A 20,171-nucleotide genomic window follows, 5' to 3' on the forward strand; every position below is an offset into this window, starting at 1 on the left:
TTCGGGACAGGTGGAGAGCTACGATGGGTGGGAGCAACAAATAACAATGGTCACCGATGCACAATACAGAAATCTGATAACATAACCCTACTAAAGATCCCCTCCCCGATCTCTTTCTCTCTCCATATCTCGCCGTCACCGTCACCACCACCACCAGCGGCTGCTACCACCGGAACCTGCTCTCCAGGGAGGGGTCCGGGTCTCCCTTCTATGTTTGCATGTACGTTTTTTTTTTTAAATATTTTATATTTATATATGCGTGTTTTTCTTTCTCTTTTCTTTAATAAAAAAAAGCGAATCTCATAGCAAGTTTATGGGCTGAAAATGCCAGTGGTCCGTCTAGCTTTAGGTTACCTCTCGCTAGAAACTCAAACCCATCTGAGTTTTTCACAGTTTGGTTTGCTTTACTTCGTTTCTTCTAGTTTCTTCTCCAAACCGAGGTAAAATGGTTCCCTGAATTCGTGGGTAGGGCTGCTTTCATCTCTTTGATTTTTTTTCTGGTTTGCTTTACCTTACCTCTCGTAGAAACAGAATGGGCTGATTTTTTTCTGCCTTGGTTTACAGCTTACAGTTATCTTGAATTACTATGAATTTTTTGCTTAAATTGAGTCCTCCGTTAAAGTGGGAATTTGTAATTATTTATTATTTGGGCTGCTTTTTTTCATTGATAAATCTTGTGAATGAAGGCTGATGAATTCGGTTTGTTGTGGTTTGGCATATAAGGGTGCTCGTGAGAATTCGTTGTGCGGTCATGTTTGAATATCTCTTTTAATAATAACCAGTTGCTATAGAGATTAGGGTTATAACTGGCTTGCATGTTGCTCAAATCACTTCTAATTAGCTATTTTTGTGATAATTTTCGTGGGGAGAATAACTTTGAAATTCTTGTGGGGGGCTTTAGTTAACAAAAATGGAGTTTCACAAGAATGAACTAATGTGTACAGTAGGTGACTTCAAGATGGATGACTTGCATATAAGAGGACTGCTGTCTAAATGATGTTTTTTGGTTTTTTCAAATATTTCTGCACAAAGGTCTTATAACACATGTTGATGGAGTTACTGTTTGCTAGGCTGAAAATGGCTGCTTAGTTATAGCAAATTTGGATAAACAATGTCATATCTGGTATTTATCGTCACCTGATGGATCATTAAATACTTGATATTCTTTGTTGTTCATTTATAATTTTGGTTGGTTAAAAGATAGAATGATTTCTACTGATATTAGGCTTCTTATAGATGAAGAATCATTTCTACTGATATTAGGCATCTTATAGATGAACAAGTTGACTATGTTTACTTCATGTCAAGAATTACAATGTCAAGTTTCAGTTTTAACAGTTTGTAGATACTGTTACTAGTTACTTTAGTCTTAACCCTATTTTTTTTTTTTTTCAATTGTAAGTATATTGCTAAGCGTAATTGATTGTCCTTGATGACTGCTAACAAGGAATGAAGCTTGATTTATTGCACCTAATGTCTACTGCTAATCATCTTTTATGCGAAAAAGAAACAAAAAGAGAAAAGGTTTCAGATTTGTGATACTATCATGCATCTAACCTTACTTTTGGACCTAAACTGGAGCTGTTGGTTACCCACAATTAAGCAGCATAATAATTCTGTTTGAGTCTTTTCCATTATCCTTCAGTTATGAATAGAAAAACAAAAAAATCATCTTTTTTGCCAGCGGTGAAGTGGAAATCCGAAAAGAAACCAAAATAGATCCCAAAATAACTTGTTTAATGTCTTGAATAGGGGGGAAATCTTAGCACGATGAGAGTTCCTTCGTTCTGGATTATTTAAATATAATTCTTCTAAAGCTGTGTAATTTTAGTGTATGTTTTTGGCATGCTAATGAGTGTTTTTGGGTTATGTCTCATAGTTGTGGTGGATGTTTTGTTAAATTGAAGAAGTTTGCTAGAATGTATAGAAAATAATAACTTTAGGGCGTTGCCACAAATAGCAAATAATAAACCAACATCATGAAATCGGAATCTTTGATTTTCAGTAATCTGTGGTTCTGTTATTCTTATACTACAAATAGGGATTGGTAGGACCCTTTTTGGAATCTTTGTGTTGCATCTGACTGTAGGTAGTTGTGTCTCTCCACAAAAGAGGTTCCAAGTAAATATCCTTTCTGTTCCGTGTTAGCTATTAGAGAGATAGAGAGAGAGGATAATGCAAGTCCATCATTGGCAGTCTTGCATGTGAGTATCTTGGAAACTCTCCTTATATGTCTAGAAAGCTTGGCTATCAGTCTTTCTCTTACAATCAAAATGAAAAAGAAGATATTTTTGGACTTTGAATTAAGGTGATAATTGTATACAATCTAGACATTGATTTTCGATGAACTAGAGCCTGTCAGAAGGTCTATTCAATTCGTAGAAACACCAAATTATGTGACTCAGGATGTAGTATGGTGCAAAGGAAGTGAAAAATGCTTGCTTATTGTCAGCAACTGAATAACATATGTAAATTAACTATGCTGTCATGGAGGTTCATGGCTATTTGAATCAATATAGTTTACATCATTTTGTGTGAAAAATACCATCTTACATTTTTATGAACTATTGTCTATGCATTCTATTGAAATTGACCATTAATTTTTGGTACTTGACTGATTCATACAGTGATACTTTGGCTCCACTTTTCCTGCAGTCATTCTCTATGCAAATCATGATATAGGTAGTACGAGTACATAATGGCTTCTAAGGGACCAAGGTCTAAGCTCGAGCATGAGACAAGAGCTAGGCGTCAAAAGGTAATAGTTTCTTAGGTTTTTATAGCTCTCTTTTCTGGTCTCTTATATTGTTATTGTTGTTATTGATGTCATTGTGCGTTGTGCACTTGTGGATGCACATACATGCATGTAGAAACTTTTTACTGTAAAAAAGCTTAAAGATGAAATCTTTGTGGAGGCTTGGTGCTTAGAGTGAATTTATGTTGAGTATGTGCTTGACTGTCATGAACTTTTTGTTGCATCTTAGTTTCTAAATCAATTTTGGCTGCAAGCAATCAGTTCTTTGCTATTTTTGTGACTATAACTGTATTGAAAAGATAAACTTTTGTTTTAATTGAGAAAATTTTATATCAAAGCATCAATAATTGATAACTAATTAGATATGTGTTTATCTTAGAATTCTTGTAATTATCTTGTGGCATCTAGAAATAAAATAATTTTATGTAGTATGTACAAGTCTAAAACCCTGATAAATTAGATACCTTTTATCCATCTGCTTGTTATTATATTTATCCTAATGGGAAAGCCCCATTCATTAATAATGGAAAATATTTTTGCTGATTGGTCAAAGAAAGTAGAAGTAAAAAGCAAATTTTAACATTATTCTTGTTAGATGTTCAACACTTTTTTATTCAATTTTAGTAATCAAACAAGATTCAGACCTTGATAGAGCTGGAGGTTGACATTTAAATGAACTGTGCCTCAGAAGTTGCTTAAAGCTTTTGAGTGTGTTTCCAATTGAATAACTTTTGGTTCTTGAAATAACTTTCAGGAAGTTAGTTTGTGTGTTTTCTGGTGTTTGGAATGCTGAATGAAAACAAAACAAAGGATGCTATTTTCTGTTCAATAGAAATATAGAAAGGAAATCGAGGAAAACTTTCGGACTTTAACTTGGGAAGTTATTTTCCATTAGAATTTGCTCTGCCCTGCCAAGAGGAGGGAAAGACCCTTAACAAAGGCTGTTCTTGCTGAATTTTCATCATTGTTCAACTCAAAATTTGAATTGAATGGATCACAAGAATTTTCCTGCTGTTTCTTTAAAGGAAATATGAAAAAATTTCTATAAGCAGATCTTAATGCTCGTGATCTTGGTTTCCCTTTAACTAGATTTGAACATCACTTTTTCACTTTGTTTCTTGGAAAAATTTGTAATTACTGGTTAGATTGGTGCTCTTTCTGCAAATTTATTAAAATTGCTGGCTTTTTCTTTGGTGCATTTATAAGGTTGATTATTTCTGATCTAAGATGTTATTTTGGTCTTGAATTACGTTTTTAGTGCATTATGTTTTATTCTTATGCTTTTCAGTTCAGAAAAAAGGAAAAAATAGTAATTGTTGTTTATTTTAACAAAAATCCAATTTTATGTCCACTTCTTAACTTTAACAAGCATTTAAAAATTTTAAGTTTTTTGTTACTATGTGAAACAACAGAAGTGATTTTCCATGAACCATAGGCAGTATGGGAACTAAACCAGGAATGGGTACTGAGAACACTATCTCATGTAACTGTTAATAATTGTTTATAAATTTATGTTTATAAGTCTTATAGTTAGGTTGGATTTTTAGCAAAGCATGTAGAAATGTTGTGGTTGAAATTATCTGTCCTAATTTTTTGAAGGAACTCACTGCACATTGAGGCAGATTTGATTGTTTTGTTTGTGCTTGGTCATATGCTTCTTTGCTAGTAATGCATGTGCCCAATTCTTTGGTATATAACGAATTAATATGAAAATGAACACACCTAAAATCTTAAAATTCACTTTTACAAATGTAAAAAACATTGAAAAACAGCATGTTGTGTTAGTTAATTATTTGGCTCACATATTACTTGGACTAAGGTCATAAGATGTTGCTGATCTGTGGATTGTTTCATTATTACCCAACACTTGATTTTCAATGCCTTGTGTGTTGTTAAAGGCCCAAGATCGACAAAGAAGCTTACGTTTAAGCAATCAAATTTTGTAATAAACCTACATTAACTATAACCTGTTCATTCCCTTAATCCAAAGCTAGTTGAGTTAGCTACTTCTATTTGTGTCCCCAAAACTCTCCAGTGAAGGTTATGCTCTTCTGTTTCTTTTCTTCCTTCCAGTCATTGCTTGGACTGCTTTTATCCCTCTTCATCCTTTCCGTTGGGAGCAAACTGTTGTTTTAAACTGGTGAATTACTATGCCTGTACTAGACATGACAAACAATGTCTTTCCTTTAACTTCAAATTGTTTGGTGCAATCTCTTCCTCCTTTTCAAGGAAAAACTTTTGGTGATTTTGAATAATATGAACATTGCATATATGAGTCCATACTCCACTAAAGATTTTTTTATTTGATTAATTATGCATATGGACATTCATGGAATTGATTAATTAAGATACTGAATGATTGTCCTGATTTTGTATTATGTCTGTGGGAGAATCCTCCAGATTTATGCTTCAAGCTGGTAATTATCCAGTCAGATTGTGTAGATGTTGTGTATTCAAGTAATGGTTGATTGTTAACATTTTACTTAATTTTGTTTTAGGCTCTTGAAGCACCTAGAGAGCCCCAGCGTCCTAAAACTCATTGGGATCATGTTTTAGAGGAAATGGTCTGGTTGTCAAAGGTAATTCACTAACTTATGCCTCTGAACCTTGCCATTGTCAATGCATAAATCTAAAATGTTACTTATTTTAGCTTTGTCATTTCATGTCCACATTTCCTCACGTTATTTGCTTGCATGCATCTCCTTGCAGTGGGATATAAAACAGTCGCCATGCTGTCCTCTCTTGCTAACTGAATTGAATTTTGACAGGACTTTGAGTCTGAGAGGAAATGGAAATTGGCTCAGGCGAAGAAGGTTGCATTAAGAGCCAGCAAGGGCATGTTGGACCAGGCCACCAGGGGAGAAAAGAAGTTGAAGGTTTCTTTTTTCTTTTCCTTTCTTACTAAACTAAAAAATAGTAGTTCTTTAACATATCATGTACCAAGGATTGAGTTTTGTTTGTATTAAAAAATGAACACAAGCCGTCTTGGTATAATTGAGTTCATCTTGTTTTACCCTGTTAATTTGTTAAATCTAGCATGCAATTGTAATCAGGAAGAGGAACAGCGGTTGCGAAAAGTTGCACTTAATATTTCTAAGGACGTGAAGAAATTCTGGATGAAGATAGAGAAACTGGCAAGTCATAATACTTTGATCTTCTTTAAGTCCTTCCAATTTCTTAATATCAAGAATCTTATTTCTCCATTTTACTTTGTAATTCCAGGTGCTTTACAAGCATCAAATGGAGCTTGATGAGAAAAAGAAAAAGGCACTTGATAAACAGCTTGAATTTCTTTTAGGGCAAACTGAGAGGTTGCTTTTTTACCCTAAATCTCATTACCTTCATTAAAGAAAAGTGGGATGATATTCATTGTGGATATTTTAGGTACTCAACAATGTTGGCAGAAAATTTAGTGGACCCACACAGGCCTGTGCAACAATGTCGTGCTCAGCATCAACTAAATTCTCCTGGTAAAGCAGATATGAATGATGTTGGTGAACCTCTGGAATTGAATGCTGGTAACCAGAATGTCTTAGTTTTGTCATTTAATAATAACTGCTTTCTTAACCAAAATACTCTAAACACTTGCCTCATGAAACCTCTCTTGGTATTATTGCAGATGCTGATGAAGATTTTGATGTGCACTCTGAAGAAGAATCAGTGAGTACTTTTGTTTTTATTAAAGAATTTCCTTTTTATCTTCACTTTTATAATTAGTGTGAAATGTATGCCTTTCTCCTTGGTTTTTTGCTATAAAAAAACTCTTGATGATGCATCCTATTATGTTGTGTCATTTGGTAATTGATGACAAAGGATTATGATTGCTTTTGAGTGACAAATCATATCAGGCACATGCTGAAGTTTATTTTTTACAGATTAAATTTTTCCTTTTGATAAAATAGTGAAAAGGGAAAAGGAAAGAAAATTGTGGGTCTGTTGGACTAAAAGAAATGACTTGGTGTTAGTCCTGTAAACATAAAATTTTCTATGAAATTTTTGTAGATATTTTGTTTATTTTCTTGCTTTTAAATCGTCATGCTGTGTGGTCTGACAATATTCTTTTCATGATGATTTTGTTTTAGGAAGATGATGAGCAAACAATAGAGGAAGATGAGGCTCTTATAACTGCAGAAGAAAGACAAGAAGAATTGGCCGCTTTGAACAGTGAAATTGATCTTCCACTTGAGGTGCTCCTTAAACGTTATGATGTGGAAAGAGGTGAATCATTACTGTTTTACACTATCATTTTTCTTCTTTCTCTACCTTGCCTTCTTTATTTTTGGGGGAGGGATTGATTGTTATTCTTTGTTTTTTTTTTTCTTATGTGATAAAGGTTAATGTGATAAATTAGTGGCCGAAGTATGTGATTGTGTGCAGCCATTTATGTAACTTTGCACCCTTCTTTTCACACTTGTATTGTTAGTTACATTGATCTTTTTTGGTAAAAAAATGTAGTATGTTGATTAATGTAAATTTTCACAGTTAGCAGAGAAAGTAGTCCAGAAAAGAGGGAGGATGCAATTGAGTCAATATCAGTGAAAGACAATAACAGTAAGGATGAGAAGTTGTTTATGAGTTTTGTTAATTGTGCCACATGTATGTAAGGATGTGCCTGAAAAATGTGCAATTTTTAATTTTTCACAGGCAATGGGAACTGTTTTTCTGCTTCCAGTAAAATTGACACAACCAACTCGCTTGATCGTCGTTCTGTAAGTTGTATGTGTTTGTGGTTGTTGTTGTCAAATTGCCAAGCAGGTTCATGGCTCAATATAATATATATTTGCTTATTATTATAGAATGAAAGCAATGGTGGCTTGTCATTAGACATTGAGGCATCTCCCCCCAGAAATCTGTCAGAAAGCTCTGGGGAGCTAGCCAAAGAAGATGCTCCATATGATTTCAGCGACGAACAGGTTAGACAGCAGTACAGAATATTCAATCTAAGCTTAATTATTAGTTCACTTTTTTTTGTTTCATTTTTTCTTCACTGTTTTATTTTTATAAAATGCTAATGTTTTTATTTGGTTTTATTTCACAATATGCAGGAAGATGGTGATTTTACCCTTGCCGGAGAAGAGAAGGTATATAATATGGTAGCATACTTGTTCTCTTATTTTTTGTTTATGGATTCTCTTTTCTGTTCTGATACCAAAGGAAGGCAGCTTTATAATGGCTATGTTGTTTGTGGGGGATGCCTGTTGTCAGAGTTTTCTACTCTAGTTCAGATGCTGCATTGTTTTAGTATATTAACAACTAAAAAGTTGTGGGGTTCAGTTGTTTTGATATGATGAGTTGCAATTTTGCCAAAGAAATATGAGAATTTGTTACTTTTTGCTGATCTCTTGCATGCTAATTTTGTGTTTAGATAGGTCTTTTGGTTTTAAATAAATTATGACTTACCAAAATGTCCCCCTTCAAGGAAAAGAAAGGGATGTTCACATTCAAGTTGACATCGTAATTGCAGTTTTGTTCTTTCTCCTTATTGTATGAAGCTTTATTTTGTTTTTGCTATGATATGTTATTGTGTGCTCCATTTGGGAAAATGTTTGCTTTAAGCAAAATAAAAGTTTCATTCAAGTTATCTGAACACATAATGTTGTAGCTGTTGGAGGGAAGGGTGTATCTAATATTTTGTCTGAACCATTTGTTTTGTCCTCTGTGTGTGTGTGTGTGTGTGGGAGGGGTGGTGGGTGTTCAGGTTTTGTTGGGGGAAGAGGAAGGGGGGTTTTTTTGGGTGCTTCAGCCGTTTTTTGTACCTCTGGATTGCCTTTGCTTGGTGTAACATTGGTTCACATTTGGTGTGGATAGGCCATGTCATATTCTACAACAGCAGCAAGGCGTGCTGAGTCTTTAGTACCATTCGCCCTTCTTTCCTATAATTTGTCCTCTTGATCTTTCCAAACTTTTATTTCAGAAGAAATCACAAAATTATAGGCTATTCTCTGTAAGAGTAAAGCATTTTGGTTGATTTTTCATCTAGATTTTCTGTTATGAAGCTCTCTTCTGTCCTGAAAATTTCTATTATTATCCCCTTTTCATCTCCAACGTAAGAACTATTCTTTGCCAGAAGAGTTATATTAGTGTATATCTTTCCTTGGCCAGAACTGATTACAATTTTAAAACTTCTAATTGATATGCCCTCTTTCTGTTTTTTGCTTCCAATGGCTAGGATGATGAGACAACCCTGTCGGAGGAGGAGGAACTCGCAAAAGCAGATTCAAGTAATCCCATAGATGAGGTAAAGAGCAGATTCACTATGGCTTGTGTTTCTATGTCTCAATTTCCAGACCTTCTGGTGAAAAGTTCTTAGGTTGTTTGTATCCTAGCCTTAGTTGTTGAAGTTCTTGCATTCATTGTCCTTGGTTCTAGTTGTTAGTTGCTCTTAAATGTATCTTTTTTGCAGCTTGCGTTACTGCAAAAGGAGAGTGAAATTCCCGTGGAAGAATTGCTTGCAAGGTATAAAAAGGTAGGTTAAAGGATTGTTTATTCTTATTGCAAGGAGTGTTTCTTATCTTGTATTGATTTCTTTTTTCTTTATCATCCACATTTATCAAATAGGACTTCAGTGGTGATGACGTGTCTGGGGATGAATCGGAGTATGCCTCAGCTTTGTCAGAAGACCTCTTGGATTTGCCAGCACATCAAAATGTTGAAACAAGAGAGGAGGGTAGTGCTAAGGATGAAAATCTTGAAACCAGTGCTGGCCGGGGTGTGGTGCATCCCTCTGCTGAAGAGAGGGATGGAAGCCCTGATAGAAAACCAGAAGATGGAATGGAAAGTGAGATTAGAATTGCTGATGCTGCTGCTGCTGCAAGATCAGCACAACCAACAGGCAATACATTCTCAACTACTAATGTTCGTACAAAGTTTCCTTTTCTTCTCAAACACCCCCTTCGTGAATATCAGCATATTGGCTTGGACTGGCTTGTTACAATGTATGAGAAAAGGTTAAATGGAATTCTAGCTGATGAAATGGGGCTTGGAAAGACAATCATGACAATTGCTCTGCTTGCACACCTAGCTTGTGAAAAGGGAATATGGGGTCCTCATCTCATTGTGGTTCCAACAAGTGTGATGCTTAACTGGGAAACTGAGTTTCTTAGATGGTGTCCTGCCTTCAAAATTCTGACATACTTTGGAAGTGCTAAAGAGCGCAAATTTAAGAGGCAGGGCTGGTTGAAACCAAACTCATTTCATGTATGCATAACGACTTACAGACTGGTTATACAGGATTCTAAAGTCTTCAAGCGGAAGAAGTGGAAATACTTAATCTTGGATGAAGCTCATCTCATTAAAAACTGGAAGTCCCAAAGATGGCAAACTCTTTTGAACTTCAATTCAAAACGGCGTATCTTGTTGACTGGTACACCACTGCAGAATGATCTTATGGAACTCTGGTCACTAATGCATTTTCTAATGCCCCACATTTTTCAGTCTCATCAAGAATTCAAGGATTGGTTCAGTAATCCTATATCAGGGATGATAGATGGACAAGAAAGAGTGAACAAAGAGGTTGTTGATCGTTTGCATAATGTCCTCCGTCCATTTATACTGCGGCGATTGAAAAGGGATGTTGAAAAACAGCTTCCAATGAAACATGAGCATGTCATATATTGTAGGCTCTCAAGAAGGCAGCGCAACTTGTATGAAGACTTTATTGCTAGCTCAGAGACACAAGCCACTCTTGCAAGTGCCAATTTTTTTGGGATGATCAGCGTTATTATGCAACTTCGCAAAGTTTGTAATCATCCTGACTTATTTGAGGGACGTCCAATTGTGAGTTCTTTTGATATGGGTGGTATTGATATCCAATTGAGTTCTTCCATTTGTTCAATTCTTTCACCTGGTCCATTTTCAACTGTAGATCTTAAGAATTTGGGAATTTTATTTACTGATCTTGATTTTAGCATGACTTCTTGGGAGAGCGATGAAGTAGAAGCCCTGGCTACTCCATCAAATTTAATAGAAGAACGTGCTGACCAGGATAATCTTGAGGAAATTGGGACCTTTTCTAAACATCATAAGAGCTTGCGTGGGACAAATATATTTGAAGAGATTCGAAATGCTTTAAGGGAGGAGAGGTTAAGAGAAGCAAAACAACGAGCAGCATCAATTGCATGGTGGAATTCTTTGAGATGCCGGAAAAAACCAGTTTACTCGACAACATTATGCAAACTGCTCTCGGTGAAGCATCCTGCATTTGATATCCACCATCAAAAAGCTGATCGTCGATCCTACTTGTACTCCTCTAGGCTTGCTGAGATTGTACTTTCGCCGGTTGAACGCTTCCAGGCAATGATTCATCTGGTTGAGTCTTTCATGTTTGCAATCCCAGCTGCACGGGCACCAGCACCAGTTTGTTGGTGCAGCAAAACAGGAACTTCTGTGTTTTTGCACCCAACTTATGTAGAGAAATGTGCTGAAACTTTGTTACCCCTCGTAACACCTATTAGACCTGCACTTGTCAGGAGGCAAGTATACTTTCCTGACAAGCGGCTGATACAGTTTGACTGTGGTAAGTTGCAGGAGCTTGCAGTTTTATTACGGAGATTGAAGTCTGAAGGTCATCGAGCATTAATATTTACCCAAATGACCAAGATGCTTGACATCTTGGAGGCTTTCATAAATTTGTATGGGTATACCTACATGCGTCTGGATGGATCCACTCAACCTGAGGAGCGGCAAACATTAATGCAACGATTCAACACAAATCCTAAAATTTTTCTTTTCATCTTATCAACCCGTAGTGGAGGAGTTGGTATTAACCTTGTTGGGGCAGATACAGTTATCTTTTATGATAGTGATTGGAATCCTGCCATGGATCAACAAGCTCAAGATCGCTGCCATCGAATAGGACAGACACGTGAAGTGCATATCTATCGTCTGATCAGTGAGAGCACCATTGAAGAGAATATCTTGAAGAAAGCAAATCAGAAGCGTGCCCTTGATGATCTAGTTATACAAAGTGGAGGGTACAATACTGAATTTTTCAAGAAGCTTGATCCTATGGAATTGTTCTCGGGTCATAGAACTCTTTCTGTTAAGAGTATTCAGAAGGAGAAAAATCATAACAGTGGCATCGAGGTCTCTGTATCTAATGATGATGTAGAAGCTGCTTTGAAATATGCAGAAGATGAAGCAGATTACATGGCATTGAAGAAAGTTGAACAGGAAGAGGCTGTCGACAACCAGGAGTTTACAGAGGAAGCCATGGGCAAAGTGGAAGATGATGAGTTTGTAAATGAGGATGATATGAAGGCTGATGAGTCAGCTGATCAGGGTGGATTAATGACAGCTTCAAATAAAGATAATGGGCTGATATTAAATGGGGTTGGTCCTATGGAAGAGAAAGCTCTCACTTTTGCTGGCAGAGAAGAGGATGTCGATATGCTGGCTGATGTCAAGCAGATGGCAGCAGCTGCTGCAGCAGCAGGACAAGCTATCTCATCCTTGGAGAATCAATTAAGACCAATTGATCGATATGCAATCCGTTTTCTGGAATTATGGGATCCCCTCATAGACAAGGGAACAATGAATTCTGAAGTTAGATTTGAGGAGGCAGAATGGGAACTTGATCGCATTGAGAAGTACAAGGAGGAAATGGAAGCTGAGATTGATGACGATGAGGAACCTCTAGTGTATGAGAGTAAGTGTTTTTTCACTCATTGTTAACTTTTTTTTTTGCATGAAATGTTATCTTATTGTGAGAAGCAATAAGCTTTTATGGTTTTTTATATTTTAAGGTCAGTTGTAAATTAAGGTTCCATTTGTTTTATGCTTTTGCCTTTTGCTTTTTGCTTCTTTTGCAAAAAATAAATAGAAAGGAAAAAGCAAAAAATAAAAAAACCAATAGAATACCAAAGACAAATAGAAAAAGGCAAATGTTTCAACCAAATCGAGCCAAAGTGAATTACATGATTTGCTTTTATTTAATTCCCCAACATGACACTATTTTTATGGCTCATTTCATTTTCACTTAGTATGTTGAAAATACATGAACTTGTGAAAAGTAAATAAAGTTAGGATGTTAGTTGTGCCTATCCTGAAGTTAATGCCATGTTATCAACTGTTTTCAGAATGGGATGCTGATTTTGCTACAGAAGCATATCGACAGCAGGTTGCTTTGGCTCAACATCAGGTTAGTCGACCTCTGCATATAGCCATTTACATTATTTATTATCGTTTGTGTATGGTTCATTTTAGGTGGTTAACGTTTTTTTTTTTTAATTTGTACTTTGTAGTTAATGGAAGAACTGGAATATGAAGCCAAAGAGAAGGAAGAGGCAGATGATGGGAATTTTGATGCTATGTAAGATGTCTTAACTCTTAAAACCAAAACTTTTCAGCTAGCTGTTCTTTTCTCTCTCTCTCTCTCTCTCTCTCTATTTTTTCTCCCACTTGATAATTTGAAGATGCTTATTCATTTGATACATTAAGTAGTACAAAAACCATCTACAAGTGCATTATTTAGTGATCCTAATCTGGAAAATGTGAGGCTTCAAATAGGTGCTCTAACTGTATGCAAAATTTTCATATTTTTTGTAGCTTCTTAATTTTACTAGGTCAATTTGACTGTTCTGCTTCTTGCTGAATGACAAATGATAATTTATAGAAATTTCATCGGTGCCTTTATGACCTTGAGAGATTAGGATTGCTAGGATTTAGAATGAATTGCCTGATTTTGGTGCCTTAAGACAGTAGTTGTTGTAGCAAAATGAGATGGGAAAATGTTAGTTACAAGTGATTTTTGGATGTTAGATTAGCTAAAACATATTGTCTTTATGAATTTATAATCTAGCTAGGACTTGGGGATGGATCACAACATTCTTTAAAGTTGAAAGATAACAAGGTGATGTCAAACCAGTATGCCCAAAAATTAAGGAATTCATTTTACTTAAATTGAGATGTAGATCTTCTAAAGGAAGAGAGTTGAGTCCTTATTTATTCTTGGCTTTAGAACAAAATTTCAATGTTAACCTATCTGTTTACAGGAATGAGATGGTAAGTGAACCTAAACCAAAATCTAAGAAGAAGAAGAAGCCAAAGAAAGCCAAATTTAAATCTCTGAAGAAGGGATCTTTAAGTTCTGAAGTGAAACCTGCAAAAGAAGAGCCAAAAGCAGAACCTATGTCCATCGATGATGATGTTAACTCTCATGAAGAGCTCTCTTATTCAGATATTGCATCACCATCTTATCATGTGCCAAAAAAACGTAAGAAGGTTGAGATAGTGCATGATGCTGAAGAAGGGAAGAGCACTAAGAAGAAGCCTAAAAAACTAAAGAAACCTCCTGAGCTACGTCCTGTATACTGGGATCCAAATGCAATTCGTAAGAGGAATGATGACTGTGCAGAGGTAAAACCATGTGAGAGCCTTGCGGTTGAGTTTGAGCAGAAACCTGCTAGCAGGAGTAAAACAGGAGGAAAAATTTCCATTACTTCCATGCCTGTAAAACGAGTCTTAATGATAAAACCAGAGAAATTGAAGAAGGGTAATATTTGGTCAAGAGATTGTGTTCCATCACCTGATTCTTGGTTGCCACAGGAGGATGCTATATTATGTGCAGTTGTGCATGAATATGGCCCACATTGGAGTTTGGTTAGTGAAACACTCTACAGCATGACTGCTGGTGGCTTTTACAGGGGAAGATATCGCCATCCAGTTCATTGTTGTGAGAGGTACCGGGAACTAATTCAACGGCATATTTTGGCTGCACCAGACAGTTCAGTTAATGAAAAATTCAGCAATGCAGGCTCTGGAAAAGCTCTTCTCAAAGTAACAGAGGTATGCCTAATCTACTGCTTGTTCTTTCTCAAATGTTGGTCAAAAAAGGATAAAAGGGACAAAAATAGGGGAAAAATTGATGCAAATGCTCATTTATTGGTCTGACTTGTAAATTTTTAAAGATTTCCTTATGTAAGGTTGTGCCTCCCCACTTGTAAGCAACCATAGGAGATTGACTATAGTGATTCTGACTAATAGCTTAGAACTTCTTTAGTCAGCTTGACATTAGTTCATCTACTAGAAGACTTTTAGTGATTGCTTAGGCTAGCATTATTCCAATGTGAGGTAAAGCCTTATGTCTTGACTAAAGAGGGCTTGAATAAACTACGAACAAGCATTTTAGGTTGATTTAATTAAATAAACCTTCACCTCTTTGGCTGCCTATTGAAATCCCTTTCATGCAATTTGTGCATGGTGCTGTATTCTAGATAGGTTATTAAAAATTTAAATTTGCTTTCTACCAAATGATTTTCAGCATTGTATCCTTGATTGGTGCTTTTTTTCTGTTTTACGGCAAAGTCATTCCCATTTCAGGCCGCTTTACATGACACATTCATCCTCAATATTCTCCTTTAAGCAATACTAATTGTATGTATGTTTTTTTCCGCCAAAGAAGAAGGAAGTCCCCACATTTAACTGTGGTACATTTCTCCAGTCTCCTCCAGATTGCTCCTAGGAATATCCTGAACGATTATGCATCATTAGTTTTCCTGGTTTTAGCTTACTGTGCTGTGTGCATTTTGACTCATCTTACGTAGCCTTAAATGTGAGGACTCTAATCTACTCTATGGTTCCCTATTACTAGGTTTGGTTTCTTCTACCAAGACTATGATAGTTTACATATAATGTGTTCTCGGAGTATTATTGTTTCTAATTGTCTAATATGGTACCCACTGCCGAGGTTCTTTCTGGAACAAATTCTGAGTCACCACACTTGCCACCCTACCCTCCCCTTTCTGTCCCCTTTTTACCAGTGTTTTAGGGCTGATGTTCTAGAAGCAAGTCTTCTGAATTTACTGCTTTGTGTATGTGCATGCTGTGATGGTGTGGTGTAGTATTTTACTATAAATATTAATTAATGATGATTGCTGAAGCAATTTTGGTATGATAGTAAATGAAGAAAGAAGCCTTACTTGTAATAATATATCATGGCAGGATAACATTCGAATGCTGTTAAACTTTGCTGCTGGGCAGCCAGATCATGAGTTACTAGTTCAAAAGCACTTCACTGCCTTACTTGCATCTGTATGGAGGGTGAAGTCTCGCCCTGAAAATCGACAAAATGTCTCATCATCTCGGAATGGTGTTCGTTTAGGGGGAAGGTTCCTCAGTCCTTTTCTGAGCCACACACCTCAGGGTTCTGCAAAGGAACCAGCACAGAGGATGAAATTTACAAATTTGCGGGAGTGTAGCAAGTTGTTATCAGCTGCACTCCATGATGCCAGCAATAGACAACGGAGTGACACAGTTTCCTCCTCTGATAGGAGAGGGGATTCTCCTGTCATTGCGGAATGTTTAGAGATAACACTGGAAATACAGGAGAGTGGTGACTCTATGATTCCATTCCCACCAGTAATAAATTTATCAATATATGGTTCAGATCTTGTTACATCTAGAAACGAGACCCCTGGAGAAGACCTCCATCTCAAAGCTTCAAACGTTGCGGCTGAGAACCGGTCTAGGTATGGCAACATGTTGCAATTACTAATTATCATGCTTGGTAGTGAATTATTGGCTAGGCATTATTGTTGTTAGTCTGAAGGAGGCATTTTCCTTGTGAATCTCTTGCATGTAAGTTTTTATTATAGCTGTAATTATTAGATTCCAAATTGAGATGAGAAAGACATGAGATTCAGGTCATGGTCTTGGAGGGCATGGTGTCTTGTACTGGTCAAATAAATTACTCATGCCTAGATTTATATTGTCAACATTTGTGTGTGTTTTTGGGATAAAAGTTTGTTGATTGCTAACCAAGCAGAACATCTTTTTCTCAGGGCAGCAGCTAGGGCTTGTGTTGGAGGTGGTCTGGGTTGGGCTTCATCTGCCTTCCCAGCAAATGATTCCAAGTCACGTTCAGGGTCGAAATTGCCATCTTTGGGGAAGCACAAGCTGTCTGTCTCTGACACAATGAGATCTAAATCAAAACTGAAGAAGGCTTCAATGGAGCATGGTGATGTACACAACTTATTGCCAGAGCAAGTGTTCCAACCAGTGGCAACAATTGCTCCGAATGATCCCTACTTAAGATGTGACCTGACATCTGTGACTAATGACAGCAGTTGGGCTGATGTTGTTGATAGTGATTTATGTTGCAGCATGGATGAGGCCCTTTCACTGGAATCAGAGGTTTATGAAGTGGTCCCACATAGTTATATCGCCGGATATATTTCAGGCCTCGATGATTGTTCGATGCTCCCAGACTATACTGACATTGGGTAAGGTTAATCCCATTGCTCTAAATTGCTTGATGTTCTTGGTTGAAGCTTTATTGTGATGGATGGAGCTCAAAGTAATTCTTTGAGCAAGCCAGATCCTCGGCGTGGGGTACACTGTCAATTGGATCACCATTTTTGGATGCCATACGAGGGGAGTGGCTACACAGGTTTGCCTGTTCACGCTCCAAAACTCCATTTAACATTTTTTGGCAAGGAGAGAGAGTTGGCAGAAGGAGGCCAGCCATGGACGTCTACCCACTCACATCACTGCTGATGAATTTTTTTCCATTGCCAGAGGATCCGGTGAGCTGCAGTGAATATAGAAAACGTAGCACTAATTTTTTGTAATTAATTAATTAATTAGCGGGACAACTTGGGCTTTGGTTGGGCATTATGTATTTCAGATTTTGGCACATAGAAAGGTAGTTCTAGTTATTAGAAAATGGGAAGACGTTCACGGCAGTTCCTCGCAAATCTCTGCTCCACTTCTACTAATTCCAGCAACCCAATAGTATTACTAGCGGATCATTCGCATGCATCCAGCAAATTGAATCACGTGCGAAAATAAAGTCATCCTCCTTTAAAACATTTGCTTTTCATTTAATACTATTATTTTTTGAAAATTATTTTAAATAGGGTAAAATATTTTGCTCATTCTTAGTTTTTAATCATAATTTGACACGATCGAAATAAGCATTTCATTTTAAAAGACGAGTATGAAATGTTTAAAATATTTTTTTCTTTTTCTATTCTTTTTCACTATTTTTTTTTCTCTTAAGTCGGTTGGTGCCATTCTTATCCCCTCGATGACTTTACAGTTGGATCTAGTTGTAGAATGTCGGATCTGGATTTGGATCGTGAGATCGGCTCTCTCTTGGGGAATCTAAATCCAGTTGGGTTTGATCGACCAGTAAAAGATGAAACTTTATAATTTATATAGTTTAGTAATTTTTAAAATTAATAAAGAGTAAAACTGTTTAAAAAATATTATTACGTTATCAAATTAATACATACATTAACGGTGGGATTTATATGGACAGTTAAAGATATTTTTTTGAGACGAACTGTTCATTTTAAATATTAATGAATCCACGTGATATTATGATTAAAAATTAAAAAATTAAGGTATTTTATTGATTTAAATATATCTTTTTTAAATTTAAAAATATTTAAAATTACTAAATCTTGTAATTTTATAATTTAAACAAGAAATTAAAAAATATTTTGAGTACTCTATCCCATCAAGTGTATGTCAAGTATTTACTATCCTTGTTATAGTTTTTTAAAGAGTTTCATTATCTTATAAACTCAAATTTATCCTCTTATTTTCTCTTTTACTCATTTCTTAAATAAATTTAATAAAATCTTTGAATCATTCAAAAAATTTTAAATAAATATTTATTTTTTATTATAATAAAATTAAATTTTTTATTTTTATTTTAAATCAAATAAATTTTGTATAAAAACTTTTAAAATCAACAATTCTACTTCATCCCAATAAGTTTTTGTTGCACGGAATATTAGCATAGCTATGGTGTAGGGACAATGGTAGACCACCTCACGCCCATGTTACGAGACTTATTATAGACAAATTCATGATAGTTAGGGTTGCGGCGACGACGAGTACAAATACTGTTATATGAGCCGTGGTGAGTGTTTTAACAAAAAAAAAAAAAAAAAATCCCAAGCTTGCTCAATTATCTAATGTGGCACCTGCTAGTGAGCGTATCATCTACTTCCTTGACATTACTGATAATGTCGATTGAATATTGAGTCACTTTTACTTGCATGTGAAAAATAAGAAAATATTTTTCTTTTATCGAGAGGTTATGTTGTGGGTCATTTCAAGCTTAAAAAAATTTGTTACCATTATTTTTCATTCATAAAAAAAGTTTTTATTACTCTTTTAGTTAATTAATTATTATTTATTAAAATGTCATTTGTTATTTTATGTTACGTAATATTAACATGGTATACTAATATAACAGTATTTGTGAATTTGTCTATAATATAACGTTACGTTACTAATATCATATAACAGTATTTTTCAGTATTATAGACAAATTTGTCTATAATATGTTGTGGGTCATTTCAAGCTTAAAAAAATTTGTTACCATTATTTTTCATTCATAAAAAAAAAGTCTCTATTACACTTTTAGTTAATTAAATGTTATTTATTAAAATGTCATTCGTTATTTTAAGTTACGTGATAGTAACATAGTATACTAATATGATAATAAAATTATAAATTTTTTAAAAATATTTAATTAATTATTAATATCTATTTGATTTACAATAAAAATATAGATATTTCATTAAAAGTAATAGATGAATAAAATTTTGTTTAAATTTTTTTATATAATTTAGAACTTTTTTTAAGTATTATGTCTTGAATTCTCATTTATAAACCGACTAAAAACTCAGCGGAGTAACACCAATAAAGAACAATAACAAGAAGGTAGATTATTTTGTAAGATCTATATATATATATCACCTTCTAAGTGAGGTCTTTACATGTGATTTCAACAAATCTCTTTTGTTCAAATATGAGTCATGATCAAATTGTTCATGCTATTTCTCTCAGCTAACCAGCACTTAATCAGCACGCATTTGTTGTGTGCAAGGCATCGCCCATTTGCGTTTCAGAAATACCATTACCATATTTGTTGACTCTGATAGCCAAATCTTGAACCATGGAACTAGACGAGTGTAGTCAGATAGCACTATAAAAATTAAAAAAAAAAAAAAAGTAATTATGAGATAAAAGATGTGGGAGGGAAGGAAAGTCATGCTTCCAACAAATACTGGAATTCCATAACCCATTAGTGGAAGCAGAAGGTATACAGAGATGTCAAGTCTCAGCATTTGGTTTGTTTTGTCTAATACTAAATTGTTGGAAACTCGGTAAGTTTAGAAAGAAAAATGAAGATAAGCAAGGTCTCAACGAACAAACAACAGAGGAAAAATTATCTGGAAGAGAAAAAGCTCCTTTTCATTAAGTAACAGAGGAGTATATGCAATGGAGGATAACCATACTCACAAGAACCAACTGTACACACGCCTGAGCTGATATCCTACATTCTAGGAGCATAGGAATCTGTGATGGATAGCTTGACACATAACAGACACTAAGCCACAAGTATAACGGCTTAATTTGAAAGAAAGAAAGCAATGAAATCCCTAACAATTGGAAAAAA

At 35.4% G+C, this 20,171-nt stretch overlaps 1 protein-coding gene across 4 annotated transcripts; it reads left to right on the top strand.

Annotated features, from left to right (window-relative positions):
• Positions 1-64: 64 nt before the first annotated feature.
• On the top strand, positions 65-17,448 carry PIE1 (SNF2 domain-containing protein / helicase domain-containing protein). Of its 4 annotated transcripts, none has more exons than XM_018121382.2 (21): positions 65-220; positions 2,656-2,758; positions 5,254-5,334; positions 5,524-5,631; positions 5,809-5,889; positions 5,978-6,066; positions 6,140-6,273; positions 6,375-6,415; positions 6,838-6,973; positions 7,238-7,306; positions 7,400-7,464; positions 7,552-7,668; positions 7,801-7,848; positions 8,925-8,993; positions 9,159-9,221; positions 9,314-12,401; positions 12,832-12,893; positions 12,997-13,064; positions 13,747-14,539; positions 15,695-16,221; positions 16,534-17,448. In XM_018121382.2, exons 2-21 carry the CDS (start codon positions 2,699-2,701, stop codon positions 16,976-16,978), a joined length of 6,144 nt encoding a protein of 2,047 aa, XP_017976871.2. In that variant the 5' UTR covers positions 65-220; positions 2,656-2,698; the 3' UTR covers positions 16,979-17,448. The 4 variants fall into 4 exon arrangements, with proteins under 4 accessions (XP_017976871.2, XP_007029182.3, XP_017976872.2 ...); XM_007029120.3 differs by having other exon boundaries at positions 7,801-7,836; XM_018121383.2 differs by having other exon boundaries at positions 72-220; positions 2,628-2,758.
• Positions 17,449-20,171: the final 2,723 nt, after the last annotated feature.

This window comes from Theobroma cacao, chromosome 5 (genome assembly GCF_053813885.1).
Source record: "Theobroma cacao isolate CCN51 chromosome 5, ASM5381388v1, whole genome shotgun sequence".
Taxonomy (NCBI): domain Eukaryota; kingdom Viridiplantae; phylum Streptophyta; class Magnoliopsida; order Malvales; family Malvaceae; genus Theobroma; species Theobroma cacao.